We start from the raw sequence: 22724 nt of genomic DNA on the forward strand, positions 1-22724 counted from the left end.
CCCCCCCCTGCTTGCGAACAATCATTAGGGTCTCTTTGGAGTCTCGTTTTTGCCATTCTTGGAACGTCGATTAATCATAGTTTATCGTTGGCTATCTCCAACTAGCATAACAAATAATAAATGGGACCGGACCACAGGAGAATCGCCAAAAAATCACTCGGTTGTGACGTCATAAACTCAATTTGAAAGAGAGAGACGGGAAAACTTGGCAACCGTCGCATTTTCCCCTTCTTCATTGCCTGACCAAAAACCATCGGTCATCCCAACCTGTGAAAATGTAATCAGTTATTGTAGAGGAACAAATATCTTAGTTTTCCATCAAAGTGTGCAAGCTTGCTCGAAATAGTTGCAAAATAGTGTAAAAGCCACACTTCATGTGTCTGCAAGTCTCTTTTACGAATTATCATTCCGACAAATTTGGTGGCTTTTTGGCGCAGAAAAGGGAGGGTGACTGGTCTGTGTAATGACCATAGACATAAAAAAAAGTTGCGGAAACTCTCAATCTTTGGACGCTCGGTCTCAACTTGATCCTCAAAAGTTTTTTCCATTGCCAGATGAGCAAGAACTCGGCGAAACGAAGACCGACAATGGAGTTGCTGTGAAATTTGCCCTCGGCTGGTCATGGGATGATTCAATGATGTTTGAAGTGGAGTCGTCTAAGTAGCAACTTGGGCCAATCTTCTTCATTAGTTGTGGCTTGGGTTGTTGGTCGAATCAGAGGATGAGACGAACTCCTTGAAGCTTGGCTTTGGGCACTATTTGGTGGCAATTGGCTTCCTGAAATCAGACACACACTCACACACATTCGACGACCACCCACCACGAGAAGAGGACCAGGCACATAAATGGGCTCTTTAGAGGTCTTTTTTATTAGCGGTCAAGGTGGTCAAATAAAATGCTTCACTCTGCAGGAAGTTTTCTTTCTGAAAGGAAACTGATCAACAACTGTTTGACGAATATATTGAGAACGTTCGGAATGGTTGGATTTGTGTATTGCTCAAAACGATGTGCCCATCTTTGCTGCCTTGAACGAATTAATGGGGAGTTACTTGAAAGGCAGCGTTTGTTTGCAATGTGGGATCTTTTGTTGTGTTGATATTAGATCTGGAGCCTGATTTTTTATTGTTGTAGTAGTAGTAGTAGTTGTTGTTGTTGTAGTAGTAGGCCCAGCTTTTGTGGTCGGGACACATCATCCTATCATCACGATGGCAAATTTGAAGATCCTTTTGTGCATTTGTCTTTGATGAAAGCCCGAGATCGAACCCGGTAATTTGTACTATTGGCCACGACAATCAAACCGCGATACGAGCACAGCCACCCTAAGATTTGTTCCATATCAGTCCATTCATCAAACTGCCAGCCCTGCTCACGGCAGGGTTTTTACTCTTACCAAATGGTGCTTAGTAATGCAAAGAATGTGAAGATGCCCTGATGATAATGATGATCCTACACCGAGATTCTAGCTCATCTGGGGCATAATTTTTCATGTTGCGACACGACAAGTGTCAGCAGTGCGGTTGAAGCGAACTCGGGATATCGATTTTCCGTACAGATCCTCTCGCTTGTGGGTTGAGTGTTGTGGATCGTAATGGTGCTGTGGAAAACTAAAGACAAGCGCTAGTCCCAGCAAGGCCTCTTGAATATTCTCGTTATTCAATTAAGCGAACTATTTCGTTTTACGGTCACTTTGACCGATGCTATTTTGGGGGTTCTTCAACCGGGAAAGAGGAGGTGTTTTCATCTATCCTGCGATGCATCCTCGTTGAGTTCCGTTGGTAAACCTCTCATTAAACTCAAGATGGAGTACCCCCCCGTCACTGGCAGAAATTTGACTCCATCGTCGCAGCAAGACAAGAAGTGAATCCTGACCATTTCGAGCACAAAAGCTATAGGATGTACTTCGCACTCTCTTGATTTGAAGAGTTCGTCTGAATTCTCTCAGTGCGAACTCCTTGAGCGTGGGAAAGTCAGAGAATTTCTTTCGGTTTTTTTCGCGTGTTCGCCAAGTTGACTCGCGTTATTGGGCGAGGGATGTGCAAAACTTTCAGTCACTCACTCAGTCGGTCGGTCGGTTGGTTGGTTGGTTGGTTCAGGCGAACTAGTACTAAGACAACGTGGCCAAGACGATGATGATCTCTACCATCCTCCAACCACCGACACCATTGCCAGCTCGAAGCCTCGAAGCCTGCATAACCCAGAATCATCTTCCTTGGTTCAATACATACGGTACAGGTGGATGTGGAGGAGAGGAGTTCTTTGTCTCAAGATGGGCCATTAACAAGAACAGACTGATCATCATAGATCCGGCAACCAAGAAGGAGATTGCCAAGGGTGGATAAATCCGGTGACAACTTGAATCATAACTGATTATGATTATTGACGAGGATCAACCGGGTGAATGAAGGGCATGACGGGAATTGGAATGCAATTCAAAGCATTGGTTTTGGCTATCTGACGCTCAATTTTGATTTGGGTGCCCGAGTCTCTGTTTGACTTGCATGGGTGAATTTCAGCCATACATAACTAGTATGTACGTATGTATGCTCACCCGAGTCAAGATCGGGATGAACATGAGAGAAGCTGAGATGTAAAATTGTAAATGCCATCCCAGGCACTCACTCATAGTTGAGAGAGGAGGGCAGCAATTTCACTCTGCAGACTGCCAGAGTCTCCTTAAGATTTAATATTTTTGGAAGAAAATGAACGGTTCTTCGTCCACTTTTACGCGCGCCATGCATGGATGATGCATGCTCAAGAGAGTCTCGCTCGAGAAATGAGCGGAAAAATTCTCTCACGCTATATTCAAAGGGGTATAATGATCAGGTGCGAAGACGTTATTGAATGAATCCGGTCCAAGATATTTGGGCACTACATTCTTAGCTTTCTTTGAGTGTGAGTTTTCTAGGGGAACTGGTTGTCGCATCGTCATTCATCAGGGTGGCGATGGATATCGAGCCTTGCATTATGGTTGACAGGAAACGTGGAACTGGTTATACATGCAAGTAAGGGTTCAAGATTCCCCAGAGAAAAAAAAGAAGAGTGTGGAAATGTCTTTGCGTGACTCTCGTTTCACTCAAAGGCCAAAAAACTGGTGAAGCGACAGTTGGCTCATTTTGATATCTCGTGATTTTAGGAAAGTTCTTCCTGCAAAAAAAGCCGTGAGTGAGCTTCTTTGACTGAAGCCCTAATTATGAGTTGAAATGTAAGATTTCGTCAAATTTTCCAACTCACTTGACAGTTTACTTTGAATTGGAATCAGAGAGTGAATGAGTAGCAGACTATTAATACACTTCTCTTCCATTTCGAGATTGGAAACAAGACTCGGAAACATCTTTACAGTTGGTGTCCATATGCTCTTAAATGTGCCATACATGGCAACGACCCTGGTTTCAAAGTGACTTAATTTGATTCAGAAAAAAATAAGTGATTTTAATTGAGAATCATCTCTTGAGTTTGGTGTCTATCGTCTATCGAAAACCCAAAGTCTATTAATCAATTCAAAATCAAAGAACTTCGAAAAGCATTGCAGTGTGACGAAATATGTGTTCAAAACATAAGCACCATGAAATTCAAGCCATTTCATGAAACTGGCGTTTTAATACTCCGCCCTGGCATATGACATTAATATCCCTCAGAAATTAGCAACTTCGTCTATTGAGTCTTGAGCGCCACTTTTCTCCCTGGGGACCCATTTCAAATCTAGTACTGCCCATTAAGACCAACCTCCTACCACCTTGTCTCGCATTATCACTCAGTTGATAAATCCAAGCAAGAAAAGCGTTTAATTACAACACACCAATCCATCGTCTTAGACGCTCCTGAGATCTGGTCCCATATTTCTATCATCGAATGACCCAAAGAACCATAGTCAAACGGAGGGTGGACGAATATGCTGCATACACAAGAGGATGGGCGATGCTGGGATGTGAGTGAGTAACCGAATGAGTTTGGAAATATGAGCCACTTGTTCATCCATCTGGAAACTTACGACTCAAAGAGCCATTTCAAATGAAATCGAGAGACGAAGATGCGGGTGAGTGGGTGTGTTGATTATCCTGTTTGTGGAGGGGAGGGAGGAGCGGACAGTTGAGTTCTTGAACAAATAGTTGGAATACGGTGTTGCGTCGAGTCGGTGACAACTTGACATTCACGTGATTTGTGAACTGACGAAGGGGGTCTGCAGATTCACTTGATCAAACGACTCCGCTTCGGTCATCAAGGGTACGTTTCTGACAGGATGCTATTCATGACTGGACGTGGTCGTAATACGTGCATTAGAGTACTGTCATGTACTGTAAACTTACTTCAAATAAGATATTTAGCTTGATTTGTGGTGGCACAAAACGGTCACCTTTGATCAAATCAGTCCGTTCTGGTTCGGCTTGGACCCTGGGAAAGTGTTCGGGACCTCTCAAGTCATCTAGTTTGCCTCTTCTTAATGGGATGTTAAGTGAGCTCAAGGATTTTGGTCTTCTCATTTACGTCTTGGCGTGGCAAAAAAACAGCTTGAAGACAAAATTGTAGGTTTATTGAGTCCAATTTCAGAGGGATCAGTGATGATGAAACTATCTTGTTGGGCCCCATCATTAAGGGGTAAAAACGTGGGGTTTCATGCGTGATTAGATGGGCATATATACGCTTAATCGAAGTCTCTCTCTCTCTCTCTTTCTTTCCCATGTGTTCTTTTTTCTTTTGTTTTCGTTCGGGTTCTCGCTGATCACGTTGAAGTTGATGATTCGACATTGAGAGAGTCTGAATTTTACAACTTTGACACGACATCAAACTTGTGGGAGCTCGGCCACCGAAAAAAAAAAAATCGGATATCACCATTCAGCTCAAGATTCGAAAGGATTCCCATCACTCCCAGGCATGCATGGCTAATTTCCATTTTCCTTCTGTCCAATACTGTCTTTTCATCACTATTGGAAGTCCTCCGAACGCCGCTACGATTTCCCAGCCAAGTCAATCTCAATTGTCATATCTTCAAATCCACGGCAATCAAAAGACCCTCAAGCTCCCCGGATGGATCGGGCAAAGAAGGGCAAGAGTACCAGAGACCTGCTCCAGTTCATTCCCATAAGATTGACCCAAGCAAGCAACCAATCATGCCTAGTAGAAAGGGAAGACGCAGGCGTCAAGCAAGAACCCAAACCATTCTTCGAGTCGACCAAGTCAACCAAATGGCAATGACAGTGGGAGCGGCAGCGGGTTTCCCAAACCGTTTTGATCATCAACCCGAGTACGACACAGAGGGAGACCGGCCACGAATGTCTCTTGAATTATTTCTCTTTCTTATATGATCGACCAGTGTTGCCGTCAGAAAAGGAGATATCATTCCTCAGGTCGTCGGTGGTGGGCAAGTCGTGAAGGGCAGGAAAGCGGATGAGTGCGCCCGTTCTCGCAGCATTTCCTTCAGAATAGCAAACCTGGGATTGCTGCTCTCCTTTTGAGACATGAGACCCCGGAGAAGTCAAAGAAGTGGTAGTTCACAACTTCCTTTCCTCCAGGGCAATTTCAGGTCAGGTGAGCCCAAGGTAATTAGTGCCTTGATGGTTATATGGCTTGTTCGAGCCATCCAAGCAATTCACCTGGGGGACCCAACCAACTCACCACCCAACCAAACCAGTCACGAAACACTCTTGAAAGTCGCAAACGATTTTCTTTTCCCCCATTTCAAGTGTATTTGTTGTCCATTCAAAGCCAATTGGTTGAGATTGAGCTATGAGACAAACAGCTCGAAGTCTGCCATGACGCTTCAGATCCCGACAGTATCATTGGCAACTCTGAACTTCTTAGTGAAGTTTGGATTTCTCTCAGTGCTTGGGGAGCTCATCGAGTGTGTTACACAGTAGCGGGTTCCATGATGTTGTCATGCGTTTTTGAGGGGTCATTTTGGACTTCAATGATTCCTCACTGGTCGGATTGTTGGACTGTTCGAAGCACTTCCCTCAACTGCCGTTACCAAACTCGCAATCACGAAAAAGAAATCCAATTTTCCAATTCTACTTGGGGAAGAGTGGCACCATTGAAGGCAGATTCCGCCGATCCACGTACTGTAGGTAGGTACGCATTGGTCTATAGTTACATGCAAACACCAGGAGGAGGAGAAGGAGGCTTAATGGTATGGCTATTGACATTTCAAACATTCTAACAGACTTTCTTCCATAAGGGAGGCTCTCATTTTTCCCAATTAAAGCCCATTTTCTCTCCTCATGTTATTCGTAAAGGAAGTGCCTGAAGCCGCAGAGTGCCATATAGAGAAGAAGAAAAAATGCATGAAGCAATGTTTTGAACTTGGAGCTCAATTCAAACCCGTCTCAGCAATATTGCTTTCATGGTTGGATGCTCTCCTCTTCGTCTATCTTCTTCATTTTGAGCCGGACACAAGACGGAGAGAGAGAGAGAGAGGGAAAGAGAGATGGCTTGTTGCACTTAATTTGATGACAGACCTCCTGTGAACAAATTGATGGTCTTTCCAGGCCAGCACCGCCGCATTAATTGGTCTTGACTCAAAAACACCCTTAAAACCGGTCATCACCTCGGCATGAAGAATATCCTCCTTGGACGCTCTCGATTAAATCCGTTGATTGTCCAAGTTCGAAGATTACCAAGGAAGACTAGGTTGCGCTCTGAGATTGGTGATTTTTGAATGTCTCTCATGCCTTGAATCTGTCAACCACCAATTCAAAGGATGACTAACATTCATATTTTCTTATTTGTCATCAAAAAAGCGAAGTTTTGCTAAGTCTCTCCGCACAAATTTGATTTTGTGACTCACGAGAAAAAGAGCCAGTCCCAAACCCCCGAAAACAATAAGAAACCACGAGCAACACTCATCAACATTCCTGTTGTCTTGAACATAGAACAGACACATTCAGGCCTACTCACCACCCCTAACAATGTGAGTACCTACAGTATAAATTCCTGTTTCGACTTGGCCCCCAAGTCATTTCCTCGTCATCAGGAGACCTGAAACTCTGGAGACTTTCCTTCGCGCAGCATTCAATTCAAATCTCCTCAATGGTAACCATTCCCGCCAGTCAATGCACTTGAAATGAGTTGTCCCTGGTTCATGAAAAGGCAATTGAAGGTTCTTTTCAATTCTTTTTCGGCCAATCTCTCATCTGCAATTGATTGCTCAGACGTGCGGATTTTTAGTTGGGCACTGTTTTCAAACAAAAACACGCTCAGTACTAGGAATCAAGGGACAATTGTCGATTGAGGAACCATTCCAAAAATACGATACAAAACGAGTCCCTGGATCGAGCCAAAGAGGCACTCTCGCCATAATTGTGCAGGAAATGCTTGACATTTTAGGGAGAAATGGTGAGAAACAACAGAATTCCTGTATAAGTGCAGCACAATACTGGTCCAAATAATCACAAGGCATTTCCCGCCGAGTGCCTCACTCGAACCAATGAAAGCGATGATGGCTTTAATGCCAGGGATTGACTTCGATCATCCTCTCGGTCTTTCAATACAATCCATTAGGTCTGATTGACACATTGGAGTGATTCTCATCCAATGAGAACGACACCTCTCGAAATCTTGGATTCAATCCCGACGTGAAACTCGTGTTTTTGACCACAAATTGATTGAAACTAGCGAGAGAAACAGAAACAGTTCCTCAGGGTCCGGATTTTAAACCCATTTCTATCACAAATAACCAAGCAAATGACATTTGTATTTGAGATTTAAAAAAAAAATGCACAACATGCCAACTGAAGAGTCAACTGTTCAAAATGATTGCTTTAAACTGTTGTTCGAGTTGTTAATGCATTGCACCCGAATGTCAACGGACTGGTCTCTCACGCGATGTTTTCCAAGCGGCAGCATCTCATTCCATCAGACTCGTCTATGTTTCTCATTAATCTCTCTCGGTGGGAGGCACAAGTCAGAGGAGAGGGACCTTCACTGACTTAAGAAGAAAGAGTCTGTAGTGTGGAACAACGCTCGCTCATCGATGAGTCGAACGCTTTGATCAGGCTAGTGCATGGTCAGCCAATGTCTTGAGATCCGAATCCATAGTAATTTGGGAATATTAATCTTGTTAGAACGCCCGATTCCAAGAGTCCAACTAACCCACCCATCATCCATTGGGCTCGTGTGCCGTACTCGATCGAGCCCGAGAGATGCTATGGAGTAGGTCGAGCTGGACACCGCACCTGGATTATGGATGGAACATTAGAGTGCACATTGGTGATTGGGCATCTGGCCATGGTTTGGAGGTGGGTTAAGAATGTCGGCTTGGTGCTTGATTGAGTGTGGGAGAATGCTCAAGATTGAAAACACACGAATAGCAAGCGTACCGTCATTATGGACACATTTACTATACCTAGTAGGTGCGTCCGTACATACACATACGTACTACATATCGCATAGCAGCAGCTTCTTTTGGCTGGGGTTGGTATCAAAAGAAGACGGTATCCGAAAATATCGCACGGGATCTGAGCTCCGAGAGAGTTTTTTAAAGGGTCCATTGGCATTCTTGTGGCCTAATAAAGGGAGCCAAGTCATGGTATATCGTGATGGTTCTTGACTGGTTTATTGAGTTCCACGAACACTCCTTCTCTTGATTCGGGTCGACCCCGGGTCTATTCGCATTCTTCGGGGTGGGAAACTTGGTGCTTCGTGATCCAATCGCACAATGGCCCTCTTTGTGGCTTGAACCATGTCATTGACGTGTTTGCGAGTGTCTCCATAAAATACATGTAGTACAGCACAACAAGAATCGATGTCGATCTTGCTCGTCTTTTTTTCCATTAAGTAGCGAGATTGTGTTTGGAAAATAATGGAAACTGGTGGCTGCCCGCCTTCGAAGCCAAAGGCGGGAGACATGCCAAGAACCATTTTTCAATTCCATCCGTCTTGAAACCCAAGATGATCTCTTTGGTGACCACCAAATTTACATAATGACAATTCTCTCTTGCCAAGAAGGATATGGATGAAATTGTTTTTTTCCTTTTCAAAAAGCCCCTCAATCCCGGAGTTTTCAATGTCATTCTCAACTTTGAGCTAACACTGAAAAAAATATATCGAACTTGTGAACTTACTTTTCTACTTCCATATTCCAGCTTGAGTTCGAGCTCCATCTGAAGGAAGTAATGGTGTCATTCTGAATGGAGAGCAAGCGATAAGCAGGCTACAACAAAGGTCATTAACATCTTGTCGCTCCATAAGAGCCTTGTCGGATTGGGGCATTAACCAAGGCTTGGGATACTTGGATTTCTAGATATTCACTCGAACCAGGCATCTACCTATTACATGACATATGAAACGATGGTGGTCGTGGTAGCCTACATAGAGTTAGGTCTGGTTCCTGTGGAAGATTGCCATTTACAAGGTTCCTTGGATTTTCATCATTTAGGGCAGTGACACAAATATCCACCACCCAGAGTCTGAGGATTCCAAGTCTGGACATGTCCTCCACATGTTGCGGGAGGGAGGGTTGACAAGAATAACAGAGTATTAGTGGGTACGTCTGCAAAGCTAAAAGACGAGTTCCAATCAGCAGGGGTGGTGATGGCAGTGGTGATGGTGGTGGTGGTGGTGCTGCCAGTGATCATGGTGGACTCTTGAGGAATCAGAGAATGTCTCTCCAAGGGATTCGATATCGTCTCAAGTTTGTCCGTTGATGTTGTGCCCGAGCAATTTCCGAGAGATGAACACAGATCGTGGGAGATTTCGGCTCCAAGGTTGATGGCTGCAGAGGAGTCAATGGACTCGGTGGAGACGGCGCCGCCGCTCGAAGTCGAGTGAAATAAATCCATTTCTTTGACTCTCGGGATCGGGTCACATGGAGAGACTACTACTATGTGCGTAGTATGTAGTTCGAAAATCGAAGTTCGAACTTGGAGTCGAATGATATTGAGAAAAAAAGTCGGATGGAGATCAGATTCAAATCCTGCTGTTGATGACTATTTCATGGTGTTCGGGGTCATAAAATCGCAATCAGTGCAATCATCTCGTCCAATATTCAGAGCTATTACTCCGTGATCAAGCGTCAAAACCACGGGCTTCAAGGTTTTCCTCCCCCTTAGATAACAAGGATCCACTCCTCAGCCTCAGATCCATCCATATCCAAAATGTGATGGACTTGCGCACAGGTTGGACACTGCTGTTTTACTAGCGTCAATAAAGTCTGCATTTGTCAGATTGGCCATGGCACCGATCCGATCAGTTACTCGGAGGAGGTCATTGTCATGGCGAAGGATGTTGCGATTGTGTTTGCCGTAGAAAATTACTCATCATGCTCCCCATTTAATCATCTCTCTCTCTAGTTTCTCACACTTCTTCACCCTTGGCAGTTCTCGCATTTTGGCGATAAATTGTGCCCGACGGCAATTTGATCTGGCCAGATCAGAATCTCCGTCATCTCTCGCCACTACCGCATTCGACACCATCGCACGCCCTGGCAATTCATTCAACCGACTTTTGCAGGGCGAAATGCCGATCAAAAAGTATCCGCGCGAGAGACTTGGGCAGGGAGAAAGAATCTTCCCAACAAGAGACCGCTCAGTTCACCTCAAGCTTGAGGGGTGTCCAGCCAGAAATTCTGACAGGAGCACAGGTGTCATCTTTCAAGACTGAAGTCTGGACATCATTATAACCGGTGATTTTCGGTCAAGAGCAATATCTTCCAAAGGGTCCATCCAGCACGACGACAACGAAAACGTATTAGGGGGTGCTCGAGTCCACCTGGTCAAGAACGACGTGAAGAAACGGTTTTCCTTCTTCAATCGCCTGACTTGGTCGAGTATATGTCAGGAATTTTCCCCAAGGGATTCCCGACTCTCCCTTCCTCCTCTTGAGAGCTCTTTCTCTCTCTCTCTCTTTCGCGGCAACCCGCTGTATTTTTTCACTGGCCAATATCCGTTAGTGTGCAGAAGACCGGTTGAGTTCAAGATCTGACCGAATCCATTATTCAGATGTGATGTGCTCTTTGGCTTGAATGGAAGCTGTTTCAACGACCCACAGACGAGACCAGCATCCCCCAAGTAACACACCAAAATTCCCCAAGCCAGCATTTCCGATGGAAAAGGTGAAACGCCATTGATTTCAACATTGAAGTGATTCGTTGACCTAGGGCTCCAAATTGTGTGACGTGCTGCTATCTGCCCGACGGACTTCCCAACAAAAGGACTTCAAACCACTCTCTGACCCTTTCGATTTCGGTGAGATATGTACAAGTGAATTATTAGAATGGAGAGGCTTAGAAAGAAACAAAATATGATACTCATGGCCAGGTTTTTTTTACATCAGAGGCCTGCCCTAGAGACTCTTTCCAGTCGATCGCTTATAATGAAACGATAGAATGAAATATTTCAGACGTCTTAGTAAATAGACAGTTCTAAGCACAAAGGAAGTTCATTGTCTACGTATTTCGTCTCAAAGATTGCTTAAATTAATTCAAATCGGTAGAGACTTGCCAACTTGACACACCGAGTAGAATTGATATAGGGGTTAGCGTAATTGAGTCCTTGTTTCAATTCCCTACCCCGTTGTTTCTGAAGGTGTCTCAAAGACACCAGTCAACACCTAGACGCGGAAAAATATTAGACAAATTAAAGTAGTGGCTACTTTAGTTGACTGGGCGGTGTTGAAGGAAAGAAACCAGTTCGTACGTGTAAAGAAGAAAAGTCTTACGCGTAAAACACTTCGTTTTGCACCTTATTGCTTCGCCTATCGGCAGAATGCAGCCAAACCTAAAACTTCGTAACTCTGCCCATTACTACCAATGAAAACTTGGCATGTCAGTAACATTAAGTTTGGGCTGAAATGGCTGTAACCTAAACCCATGTGAGGGCAAGTTGAGGAGAACATCAGTCCATAAAACCAAGATACCGTTCTTTACTTTTGAACAGTTGCACAATTATCGCGATGCAATTGAATTGTTCTTCGTGAACAAGCATTGAGCACATTAATGATTACTGACACTGAGGCCAACCAAGATTCCAACAAAGGTCCGTTTTGAGTGGTGGAAACCACTCGTGGTGGTTGCCCTTTGTTTACAATACAAGCTGTCACTTTGACGCCGAGGGTTGCTCATTTTGCTTTTAAATGTCGCGAGTCCTTTAAACTCATTTTTATGGGAACTGACGAATGAGCGCCGCCGCCACATTTACACGTACGTTGTGTTCACATAACCATTAAATCCGGCCCCAAACGGTTTTTTAAAGCTGGTTTTGTAATGGCTGCCAAAAACAGCACTATCATGATTGTGCGTTCACAAATCAACATATCCAGATGAGAAACGGTAAAGTTTACATTTCAAGGAATCACAATCCCCGACGCAGTACAGATTTGTCACTTGTCATTAGAATGTTAAGATGGAAAAATCTCTGCTCTTGGAGTAATGATCGTGAAGAAGTCCCGGGGGTTGTGGGTGTATCTTGTTGCTCTTTTGACCTGTATACGAGGATTTCGTCTTGAATGGTGGATACAACTTCATTAGAATGTTAGGAAGAAAGAAGGAGGACCTTGTGTAAATGATCACCACCGAGCTGCCTGACTTTCAACAGGCTCGCGACTACCTTATTGACGCCTGATCTGACCTCTAACGTTTAAGTAACCTTTAGTTGACTCCCTGAATGCTTCTTAGTTCAAGGGGTCACATCTGAATCAATTTTTGGGCACTTGAAAGCGAGAGTTCCTCACCTCCCAGAGACCAATGGAAGGAAGGTCACGCATAAGGTCACGACCCCTAGATCATCTTCTCCCCTTCAAAGGGACTTGTGTTGTCATTTAAACACCCTTTAACCTTGCGTCAGTACAACTCCACATGATCTGACTGACTTAGGCTTTTTCCTGTGGAAAGCCCATCGTACTTTGGACTGACTCATATTCGGGAGAGACATGCTCAAAACTTATATAAGACAGGAATTGGCGGCTCCCCTCGAGCAAAGTGGCCAAATTTTCGTTCACCAACATTCTTTGTCAATCCGCGAAGAATTGATCGATCACGTCCAGGAGGCTCTTTTCGATGTACAAAAAATGTCTGGGAGTGTCTTTGGAGTATGGAAAATGGATATGTGAGCTCCGTGCCATCACCTTCATCATAATGATCAACAGCCACAATTGAATCCAATCCGATATCGCGTTCAAGTCTCTTCTACTCTTGACACGGCATTGCATTCAGGTGTCATGGAAAGCCTCACTTATAACTTGGGCACTGAGGGGAATAAAATCCAACGTCTCAACCGATACCTTTTTGGCATCATCGCCCTACCAAGAAGAGCTGGTCTCATCTATGATCATTGATCAATGGCAACCAATGACTCTTTTTGAGACCTAAAGTTTGCCTGGTCCGATCCGATGCATAATGAGCCCACTTCAGTCAGTGGTAGATGATTGCCTTGGACCAGAAGTGTTGGTAGAGGCGCCAAGAGGATGATCGCGTCCAAAGCCCCAAAATTCCAGATAATCGCATAGTCAAGCCAGCAACTGTGAGAAAGAGGATGACTTATGAGACTGTAGTTGGGCCAAGAGAGGTGGAGGGTCTCTTTGGAAGTTGGAACGGATCGAGGAAGGGCTTGCTTGAGGATTGAAAAATCTTCGTATAGAGTGGACTACAGAACACCATAATGGGGTTTAAGAATGGTGATTTGGAAGTGTATTTTGTTTTTATCCAGAGGTGATCTGGCCGTTTTCATTGAGGCTTCTCAAGTGTTGTGCCGAGCCAATGATCCAGCTGAATTAGACAGAGACCAGATGCTGGCTGGAGGATCGCTCTTCAGCGAGCTTGATAGTTGCCTTTGAATTCATTCTCGATGAGAGTCGGTTCTCTCTTCATTCTCTTGAACGATAAAATTATGTGGCGATAATTTGGGTGCTCTAAGAGAGAGGAGGCAAAAATGTAATCCCGTCATTTCGTGTGGGTCATCATTTTCCTCGGGATAGAGTGAGTGTAAGAGAGAATGAGAGAGAGAAAGAGAGAGACAGAGAGAGACAGAGAGAGAGGAAGAGCACTCAAACCCACATTGAATTGCACCAGACCTTTTCATTATGATGATCGTCTCATATCGATATTGCACCAAACTTGTTTCCATCGGTCTTTATGGGTAGATGGATGAAGCTTGGCAGTTTTTTAATTGGCCAAGGGACCGAAAGAACTGAACTCCATCCACTGCAAATCGTTCTCAGTTTTGATGATGGCTGATTTCATGGTGAAAACATTGATCATCCTTGATGGCGTCGCTCGAGCAAAAATAGTGTCTCTAAATTGATTTTTTTTTGCTCATCATTGGATACGTTGATCCATGAGATGGCTTTAGCGTCATTAGTTTCGCATGATTCCATTAACATTTGACATTTCTGATTTGGCGCTTTGCTCTGTTCCAGATCCTTGTCTCCAGTCGCTCAAGATGGTTCTCCTTATCAACGGGGTGCCCATTGACGATGCTCCGCGCGATATGAATAACTTCTTCCACCAGTTTCCCCATTTCAAAGAATCGGCCAGTGCCTTGTGTTCCATGAAACCCCAAGTGGTGGGTCCCTTGAGCCTCTTATACATCTTCCAACGGGAATTCGGTGTCACCTATCCGCATGACAACAAAATCTCCATCCTTGGCACCGACGATGTCACCACTAGTCATATTATTGTCCTTCGACACACAGGTAAGAACGAGAAGATTGTCGTCATTGCATAAATGCATTCCTTCTCATCAAGCCAAAACAGGTCGAAGATCTGAAAGTGAAAAGGTTTTTTTCAGGCACTCTAGCATAATTCAAATCATAGAAACCCTCACTTTGGCGGAGCAAATTGGGATGCAACAAAATAGGAGGTTGGTTAGATTTCTTACCAGGAGGTATTTGCGATGATGCTTTCTTTAATGCTTGTTTTAATGGCAATGAACATGTAAGAAAGAGACTCGAGTTGGCAGGAATCTTCGCAGTTTCCCTTCATCCAAGTGGTTTATGGTCGGAGTCGAACATTCAGGTTCTAATGTTATAATTAGTTGAGACCTAGACGGGCTGAGAGAAAATTTATTCGCCTATTTGTTTCCTACCTCAGTGTGCCATGGCTTCTTAGCATACAATGAATATTTCTCTACGAAGGCTGGAAAAAGAGCTTCAAATTGCCCCGGAGTCATTTTCTCACGCTTGGGTCAGAACCGGGGCGAGGAAAAGAGAATAAAAATTCCGTCTGCTTTGACTGACTGACTGGATGGATGGATGGATGGAGTTGATAGCTGACCGTGAAGATCTTTGTCTGCTCAGGGAGATAATCATAACCATCTTTGCATACTCATACAGACACACGCACACACTCACCTGCTCACTTACCCACTCGCTCAGGCATCCCTTCTCAAGGATAGAGAGCAACACCCCCCAAAAGTGAATGCAAACTATCCACACCTTCCCATGAAACCTTGACCAAGGCTTTATTATCAACTTGGTTTTGGCGAATAACCTCGCCAAATTGGGGGTATTTGGTGGCATTTAGATGCCAGAATAGCATCAGGAACGAGATGAGTGAACAATCGAACCCTCCTGATGAGCTGAAGAGCACTAGGCTTGAGCTCCGCACTTGAAGAAGACGGAAATTTACGCTTGGGCCACGCTTTCATTAGCATTCAGTTTCTGCGCTCAAATTGGTCCCTGACTGCCTCGGATTCATGTTTAGACTAACGAGCCAAAACTAGGCAGACCTATTGTTCTCCATCCGATCATCGTTTCGAGGCTCACTCAAGTGGTTCAAAGGGTGGTGGGTGAGGAAGAACGAGGACTGAGGAGAAGTATGATGATGATGAAAAAAAACCGCTCCGAGAGAACTCTTCTTCTCCTTTCGCTCAAGACATAATGGACTAGACGAGAATCAATCTTATTCGGGAACAATGGCATAATTCTGAATACCAATATGGGTTCACATGAGCCCAAAGCTCCGTTCAATTGGATACCTGAACAAACCCAAGGTGCTTTGACAGGCGGAAGAACGATGGAATTGGATCACCAGTCTCCCATGACTAATCAAAGATTAGGTTGAAAAAAAAAACAGCCACCCTCGTAACACAGCATTCTGGGGCGGGAAATTCAAAATCAAATATAATGCTCTCGTTTTGGGCTCAATTAGTCGCTCCTGCTTTAATCGGACCAACCTACAATCGTTTCTCATTAGACGTTTCTCGGATGTGGCTTTTTTTCAAAGTCTCTCCAATAATAACTCTTCTAATGATGCATGACCATGGACGAAAATGACGCCATCTTTGCTCAGCCAGCCAGAAATGCATTTTCATTACAATTTCCTGTTAGGAGGTTTATGACCCGAAATCTTGAGATGCCCAACGCCAAACCGATTTTGAGATTCAAGCCCTACACGTAGTTTGAGGAACCAATTCTAACGGGGTGAAGGCATGGATCAGGTTAGGGGGAAAAGGTTGTGTTGGCATCAGACTCAGAACCTCGTTTTATAATGCAAATGCTTGGGAAAGTGAGAGATCAGCGAATAGCGGTGGACGCTTGGTTGGAGCCCCAACTAGGTGAGCTACATAAAGACGATAATCATTACTTGGCCATGAGTTAGAATACCCATTCTATTGGCCACGAAATCTTCACTGCATCATCATCATGGTTTGTTGTGGCTTTTATGGTCTTTTACATTCTTTTTGAAACTCTGAATATCACGGTCGAGGTGGATGACTATTTTCCGGAGAGGCTCTTTCTTCATCCAGAACCAGTTGAAGACTCGTTAGCTGGAAACGGCCAGGCAAATGACAAGGCCTTAAAAGTTTGATTTTTCGTTGTCAACAATTGAGTTGTTCCATAAATAGATGAGGGGATTGGAAACTTCGAGTCGAGTCATCTCCGCTCCCTAAATGAGCGCTATCTTTCATTTTTGACTCTCACACATCCAAAGTTTGGCCAAGATCATCAAAATCTTGGGGCCGGCTGGTGTTCGTATGGACTTGAATCTCTTGACTATCACCACCACTACCACCACCACAACCACCACCACCACCACCAGTACTCTAACCACCTGCATTGGAAGAATGAGCTAAGGAAGACCTCATCTTTGGCGTCGTCCACATTCGCTTTTCAGGCCGCTAAACCACGCTCTTCCATTGTGGAATAGGAGGCATGTTCGTAGGTTTTGATGGTTGGTGGTACGAGCTCGTACATTCGGCGTGGGAAAAATGGTGGTGCGAACGGAGAGGCAAACTGTGTTGTTGTTTTTTGTTCCAGCCTCCACGCCGATTTGATAGATATTTGTAGGTTAGGAATGACATGCGAAAAGGTTTTCTATTCCGTGATGGATAATCCTTGGGTCTTCCGCCATCTCACATGGTTTTTGTGAGAAGGAACTGAGTGGGCTCTCGAGAAATTCGCGCTTTCGAGCCGCTGAAGGAATCGACCGCAATGGGTGGATCAAAGGCCTCCTGATCAACCACGTCTGACGTTCATTTTCAGGGAGTGGAGCCACGGGCATAAGTCAAATCGATCGTGTCTTTGAGGAGGGTCTTTCAACTATGATTCAACGCATTCAAGCTTTGTCGTATCACTACGACGGCCGACTTGAGTTACATATCATCGGAGGCTTTGCTGACACCAAAGGAATCTCACACCAACTCTCCACCAGCCTACTACGTAAGTGAAATCTCATCTACCCGGTTCGAAACCGAGACCTTCGTCCTTTCATCACACACACGTTGTACGTGCGTACAGTATGTATATGGTATGAGTAAACATGCTCGGGCTCTGATTACAGAATGCCTGCACAAATTGAGAGCGGAGATGGACCTGATAACGTGTACCGTGAACGAGCTCTGCACCATTCATCGCAACGGCATGCCTTGGCCGGTCATTTATGGGATTGGTGTAAATGCCAAAACGGGTGATATCTTTCCTGCCACCTTCACCGACAAAGGTCCCGATCTGGACATTCGAAACGCCAGAACCCTCACGGGAGGTGACACCGTCGGGGTGAGTGAATGACTTTTTAGTACCACAAGATGGGTTATGGCTTATGGGCGATGACTGAGAGAGGTTCATTACCGCACAGGGGCACAATTTGGCTCTCGGCGATGCTCTGGTTCATCGAGAATTGTGCTTCAAATTATCCCGCCGTGGAAAAAAGGAGCCGTAATCTGTTCAATGGAAAAACGTGTTCTTAAGCGCCATGTTTAGTCAGCATTAAGAGTGAGGATCGATCTTGTAATCAGATTTGAATAACACGCCTTGGAAATGAGCATCCAGTTTTTTTTTTTATTGGCATGACCATCAGACTCATTGTCGATGATCTTGTCCGAGCAATCGATGTAATCGACGCAACAAGAGGTTCCGAAAGTGGCAAGTGGAAGTAAGGCTCCACTTGTTTCGTTAGATGATTCTATCCCCAATGAATGATGGAGGTTTGGAAGAACTCGTCCCAACAATGAATGGAAAATCTTGCAAGAATTGCATTTCCAGAAACGATGATTGCAGACAAGAGGTCATCACGAAGAGTGAGTGCTGTCTGCAGCTTTGGCATGAACCACCACTGTCATACTTAAAATGAGATATCTCCGTCGGAGATCGCCGAGATCAAAGATCTTGATCATTTCGCCGATAAAGGTGCTTTTTGACCCGGGATCACGAATCCAAGGGTTAAGGGGAGCGAGGGGAATTCCTATTCATTGAACTTTTTTTCTTCCTCCCTCAGATGCTCGAAGTTTATGATTGCACTCGTGAAGAACTGCGGATCGGTCCTTTTTCTTACGGACCCATGCGATCCGTAGATCTTTTGCTTCAACAAAGCGACGACTTCTTACGACAAAATCTTTCCACGTCGCCCGAAGTGGCTCCGCCTCTCTTTGTTCCCCACCTCCGTTCCACCTTGAAGCGAATCAAAGATGATCCCTATCCTTCGGTGACGTTGTTCCACAGCAATCTGCCCCGATTCTATCGCAAAGACGACATTAGCGGTCAATGGCTCCGCTATCAAAAAGAAGATGTGGTTCCATGGTCCCCGATTTCTCAAACCTCCACGCAAGCCTACTACTGAAAACGAATAAATGACGTTCGCACTTCTCCAATCTCCCTTCAGTGTAAATATATATACCTGCAATCCAAACAACAACGATGCCTTGTACTGATACATTTGCCTGAATGAAAGGAAGTAAATCTCATATTGTTATCATAGGTTCTTTTGTTCCACTTTGAATGCAATAAACCTTTTTCCAATGTTTACATACTACGAAAGTCCTCAACCTATTCAGTGCTGTCGGTCGGAGTGACTCGACCAACTTGAATGGAACGTCGTTTTGAGACCAAGAAGTAGTTGACCAAACTTGCCACGGCCAAGGCGCTCGCGGTCACCATGAAAATGGAGCCAGGAAACACGTCCAATGTGGCATCATACAGGTGTCTGTAGATGGGTTGAGACACGGCCATGACCATGGCCGTAAGGATGGAGACGCCAGCGAAGGCTTTGCCTATCTCTCCGTCATCGATGCATCGGGTGATCAGAGAGCGGTTGGTGCAGTAAAGACCCAGTTGAAGAAAGCCCAAGAGACCGGCCGCATAATATTGTGGGATCAAATTAGCGGCGATGCCTAACGTAAAAGAAAAGGATAATTAATGCAACTCTACTGTATAAGCCAATACCGAGAATGTTGGTCGATAAAGAGGTTAAACCTAGAACTGAATTCAGATTTTGAAGTTATTGAAGCCGATATCAACGCCGAAGGGCAATGGAATGTTTTATTATCAAAATGTTAATATTTCACTCGCTACTGAGAATGGAATTCCCAATATTCATTTTACTTAATTTTATTTGCATATGTTATTTGATCGACCAACGAATTACAGTTGGTAGATCTGGTTAGCCCTTGAATATAGGAATAATTGATCATGAATTTGCCCAAGAGCTTGTCCAAGTCTGACTTGAAAGATGCTACCAGATCAATAAGGCCTACGTATTCCCTACGAATATTAGAGGGAAGCAAGTTAAACAATGAGGGAGCCCGAGAAAGAAGAGAAGTGGACTTCATTGTTCGATCTAGCCTGGATTCTCGAGGGCTTGAAGGTGCTCTCAATACGCACATTAAGCCTCTACGGTCAGTAGAATTGACCCTAAATCCTGGGTTGGGACAAAGCTCATGGATGTTTTTGAAGATGGACAGTACTAGATACCTTTTGTACCTTCTCTGAACACTGAACAGTCCCAACTTTTCTAGTCTCTCCCAATATGAGAGCTCTCTCAATCCGGTGATGTTCCTAGTGAAACATCTTTGCACTTGTTCGACCTTTTGCAAACCTCTGTTTTTGTAAAATTTGGAAAATCTTTCTTGTTTTACTTCAAACATGTAACAATAAACCTCTTGGATTTCTATCTTCAAAAGAAGTGGCAGTTAACAAGAAAATGAAGACCTTTGACATAGATCCGTTGGTTCAAACATTCCTATTCCTAATTTGTTTTGGTTTGTGTACAATCAATCTCGATTTTAGATTGATGAGCCCAAACCCGGCTAAAGTTTTCTCCTTACCTCTACCAAAATAGGACCATACCAAAGAAGTCGAGATGATGGACAAAATCGAGGTTTCGTGCCAATGTAGCTTCCCATTGAAGTAAGGCATAAGGATGAACATGGTGATGAGAACAAATGTCTTCGTTAAAACCTTGTAAACGGCCATGTCTTCGCCAGTGAATCCCGGAAACACCAGCTTCAGGTAGAGGTACTCAAGCGAGTTGATATTGAGAACTAAGAGATAGATGGCATAATTGAAAAAAGCCAAGTAGAGCACGGTTCGCAATCCATGATCTCGCTTTTTGGCTAAAGTGGCTTTGGTTTCGCTCAAGGGTTGGGTAACGCATCGATGGAACAGCCTGGTTATCTTGGAAAAGGTCGTGTCGGAAGAGTTCGCGTCTTTGAAGATGCTCTTTTCTTCCTTGGGCACAATGGGCTCAGGTGTGCGGAGAACCAAGATCAATAGGGCGGCAATATTGATGGTGATTCCACTGAGAAATGAGCCCCAACATCCAAATGCTCGGAAAACAACGGGACTGAGAGCGGCTCCGGTTAGATAGGCCACTTGTTCCACACCATCAAAACGGGCTAAGCGGGCTGCTCGTTTCGCTTGGTCGACCGTGTTGGAGCCATAGCCGTAGACCCCCATGTAGTAAATGGGAATGCCGCCCATAATGTCACTCAACTCGGTGAAATAGTAGGCCCAGATGGGAAGCTCATGGTAGAACATGAGATGGAGCAAGTGGACCGTCTTGCCCAAAATTCGCCCCAGCATTGGAAAGAACAGCAGGGGTTTGCGGCCAAAGCTATCGGATAGGGCTCCTGCCACCAGAGTGTAGAGAATTTGAGGTACCATTGCTATGTATTTGCGCCTCAGCTCGAACCTTTAAGAATGGAATTTGACGATGTGTTGGACGATGTTAAGATTTTTATTTGTATTCTTTTTTTTGTGGACTTCCTAACCACTAGTTAGAATGGAATCTCCAACAACACGAGATGAAAAGAAACTTATGTACCTTCTTCAGCTTATCTTTAGGTGATGCATGAAGAAAAAATGGATTTGAACTGAAATTTAGTAACTATTTGGACTGTTTGCCCTTACTAGATCTGAAACCTCACTCTCTGTGAACATGAGAAGTACATATCCAAGTACATAAAATGTCCTTCAGAAGTGGGCCTCGAAGTCTTGAATGAGTTCTTGCTCAAGAAATTTGACGGAGTCGTTTTTCAGCTCGAACTGTTGGGGATTCCATTCCCAGTAGTCAAGTTGTCAAGAAAATCTGCAAAAAAAGTATCAAATATAAAAAGGGGTGTTGGATGGAGAGGGAATACAGGAAAAAAATATTTTGAATAGAATTCCATGCCGGAAATGAAGGAAACGGAAACATTAGGTGCTTTTGACGAGAAAATCAGCTATTTTTAGATAAAATTGAAGCAATACTTTTGTTTCAAAACAGCGTTGTTGGGGTGCGACGTCACACGCTAGACTTTACTCAACGGGCGCATTTATTATGGTTTAGTTTAACATTGACACAAACCAAACAAAGAGTAAGTAATAGTGTGTTCTTTGACGTTCACGAATGTTTTATATCTTAAACTTGTTATATTTTCTGCCTGATCCATTATCTAATGTTCCATTCATACTTTGACGCATAGATTGATATTTTTTGATTCCAAGTCTTTGAATGGTGCAATGGAATCCTGGAGGTTGCTTTTTTACCCCCGCCTTAGCAGATGTTTTGAGAGCACATTCAAGCCCTCGGGAAATTTCGGCTAGCTAAAATAATGCCAGATCCGGCCACTCCCATTTAAAGTTTCAACCTCTCGTGCTTTCAGATCACACACCATTGCACCATTTTGGGCACATGAAACAAAAAGAACCTTCTATTTTTTAAAGATTTTTTCAGGTTCGTATCACTCCACAATGGACATTCCTGGTCGAGTACTTGGCTCTTTTGAGTGAAAAAAAACCATTTGGTCACTATGCTGTAGGGTGATCTGCTTCCTCTCAGCTTAATAGTAAAGATGGTCTTGCCGTACATTTTGGATTACATTTTTTAACTGACTTAACATGTTGGTGTAGCGTTGCACATCCACTTCAACGTCGGAGAAATCTGTACCACGTTTCAGACACGTTGTTTGATTGTATCCCAGTTCGAGTTCACATATCTTATTCATCATCAGATTGGAGCCTTGCTCCGCCGCGAACATGATATAGTTGGAGAAGACATATAGGAAAATGACAGGCTCTAAAGTCACGGATTTTTTAAATTTAGACAC

The 22724-nt window shown here is 44.2% G+C and overlaps 2 protein-coding genes across 5 annotated transcripts in view; one reads left to right on the forward strand and one right to left on the reverse strand.

Annotated features, from left to right (window-relative positions):
• Positions 1-5600: 5600 nt before the first annotated feature.
• Positions 5601-19168, forward strand: LOC131887769 (protein N-terminal asparagine amidohydrolase-like). Of its 3 annotated transcripts, none has more exons than XM_059236457.1 (5): positions 5601-6059; positions 14341-14616; positions 17407-17583; positions 17705-17919; positions 18638-19168. In XM_059236457.1, the coding sequence occupies exons 1-5, from the start codon at positions 5861-5863 to the stop codon at positions 18977-18979; spliced, it is 1209 nt and encodes a 402-aa protein (XP_059092440.1). In that variant the 5' UTR covers positions 5601-5860; the 3' UTR covers positions 18980-19168. The 3 variants fall into 3 exon arrangements, with proteins under 3 accessions (XP_059092440.1, XP_059092448.1, XP_059092457.1); XM_059236465.1 differs by lacking the exon at positions 5601-6059 and adding an exon at positions 10257-11174; XM_059236474.1 differs by lacking the exon at positions 5601-6059 and adding an exon at positions 14093-14165.
• The window catches only part of LOC131887756 (proton-coupled folate transporter-like), a 5718-nt gene continuing 2085 nt past the window's right edge, over positions 19092-22724 (reverse strand). The window contains exons 1-3 of one of the 2 annotated variants that reach the window (XM_059236435.1): positions 22516-22718; positions 20463-21328; positions 19092-19529 (exon numbers count right to left, since the gene is read on the reverse strand). In XM_059236435.1, coding sequence (XP_059092418.1) covers positions 19186-19529; positions 20463-21328; positions 22516-22655 — 1350 coding nt within the window. In that variant the 5' untranslated portion in view covers positions 22656-22718 and the 3' untranslated portion in view covers positions 19092-19185. Of the gene's footprint in view, positions 19530-20462; positions 21329-22515; positions 22719-22724 lie in introns of those variants that run through there. The other variant, XM_059236445.1, reaches the window with a different exon arrangement.

This window comes from Tigriopus californicus, chromosome 1, assembly GCF_007210705.1.
Source record: "Tigriopus californicus strain San Diego chromosome 1, Tcal_SD_v2.1, whole genome shotgun sequence".
Taxonomy (NCBI): domain Eukaryota; kingdom Metazoa; phylum Arthropoda; class Copepoda; order Harpacticoida; family Harpacticidae; genus Tigriopus; species Tigriopus californicus.

Coding starts and splice junctions, on each gene's coding strand:
- LOC131887769 (XM_059236457.1), top strand. CDS start 5,861: ATGATGTTGTCATGCGTTTTTGAGGGGTCATTTTGGACTTCAATGATT. Junction 6,060..14,340: donor CGCCGATCCACGTACTGTAG/GTAGGTACGCAT, acceptor GCTCTGTTCCAG/ATCCTTGTCTCCAGTCGCTC. Junction 14,617..17,406: donor TATTGTCCTTCGACACACAG/GTAAGAACGAGA, acceptor GTTCATTTTCAG/GGAGTGGAGCCACGGGCATA.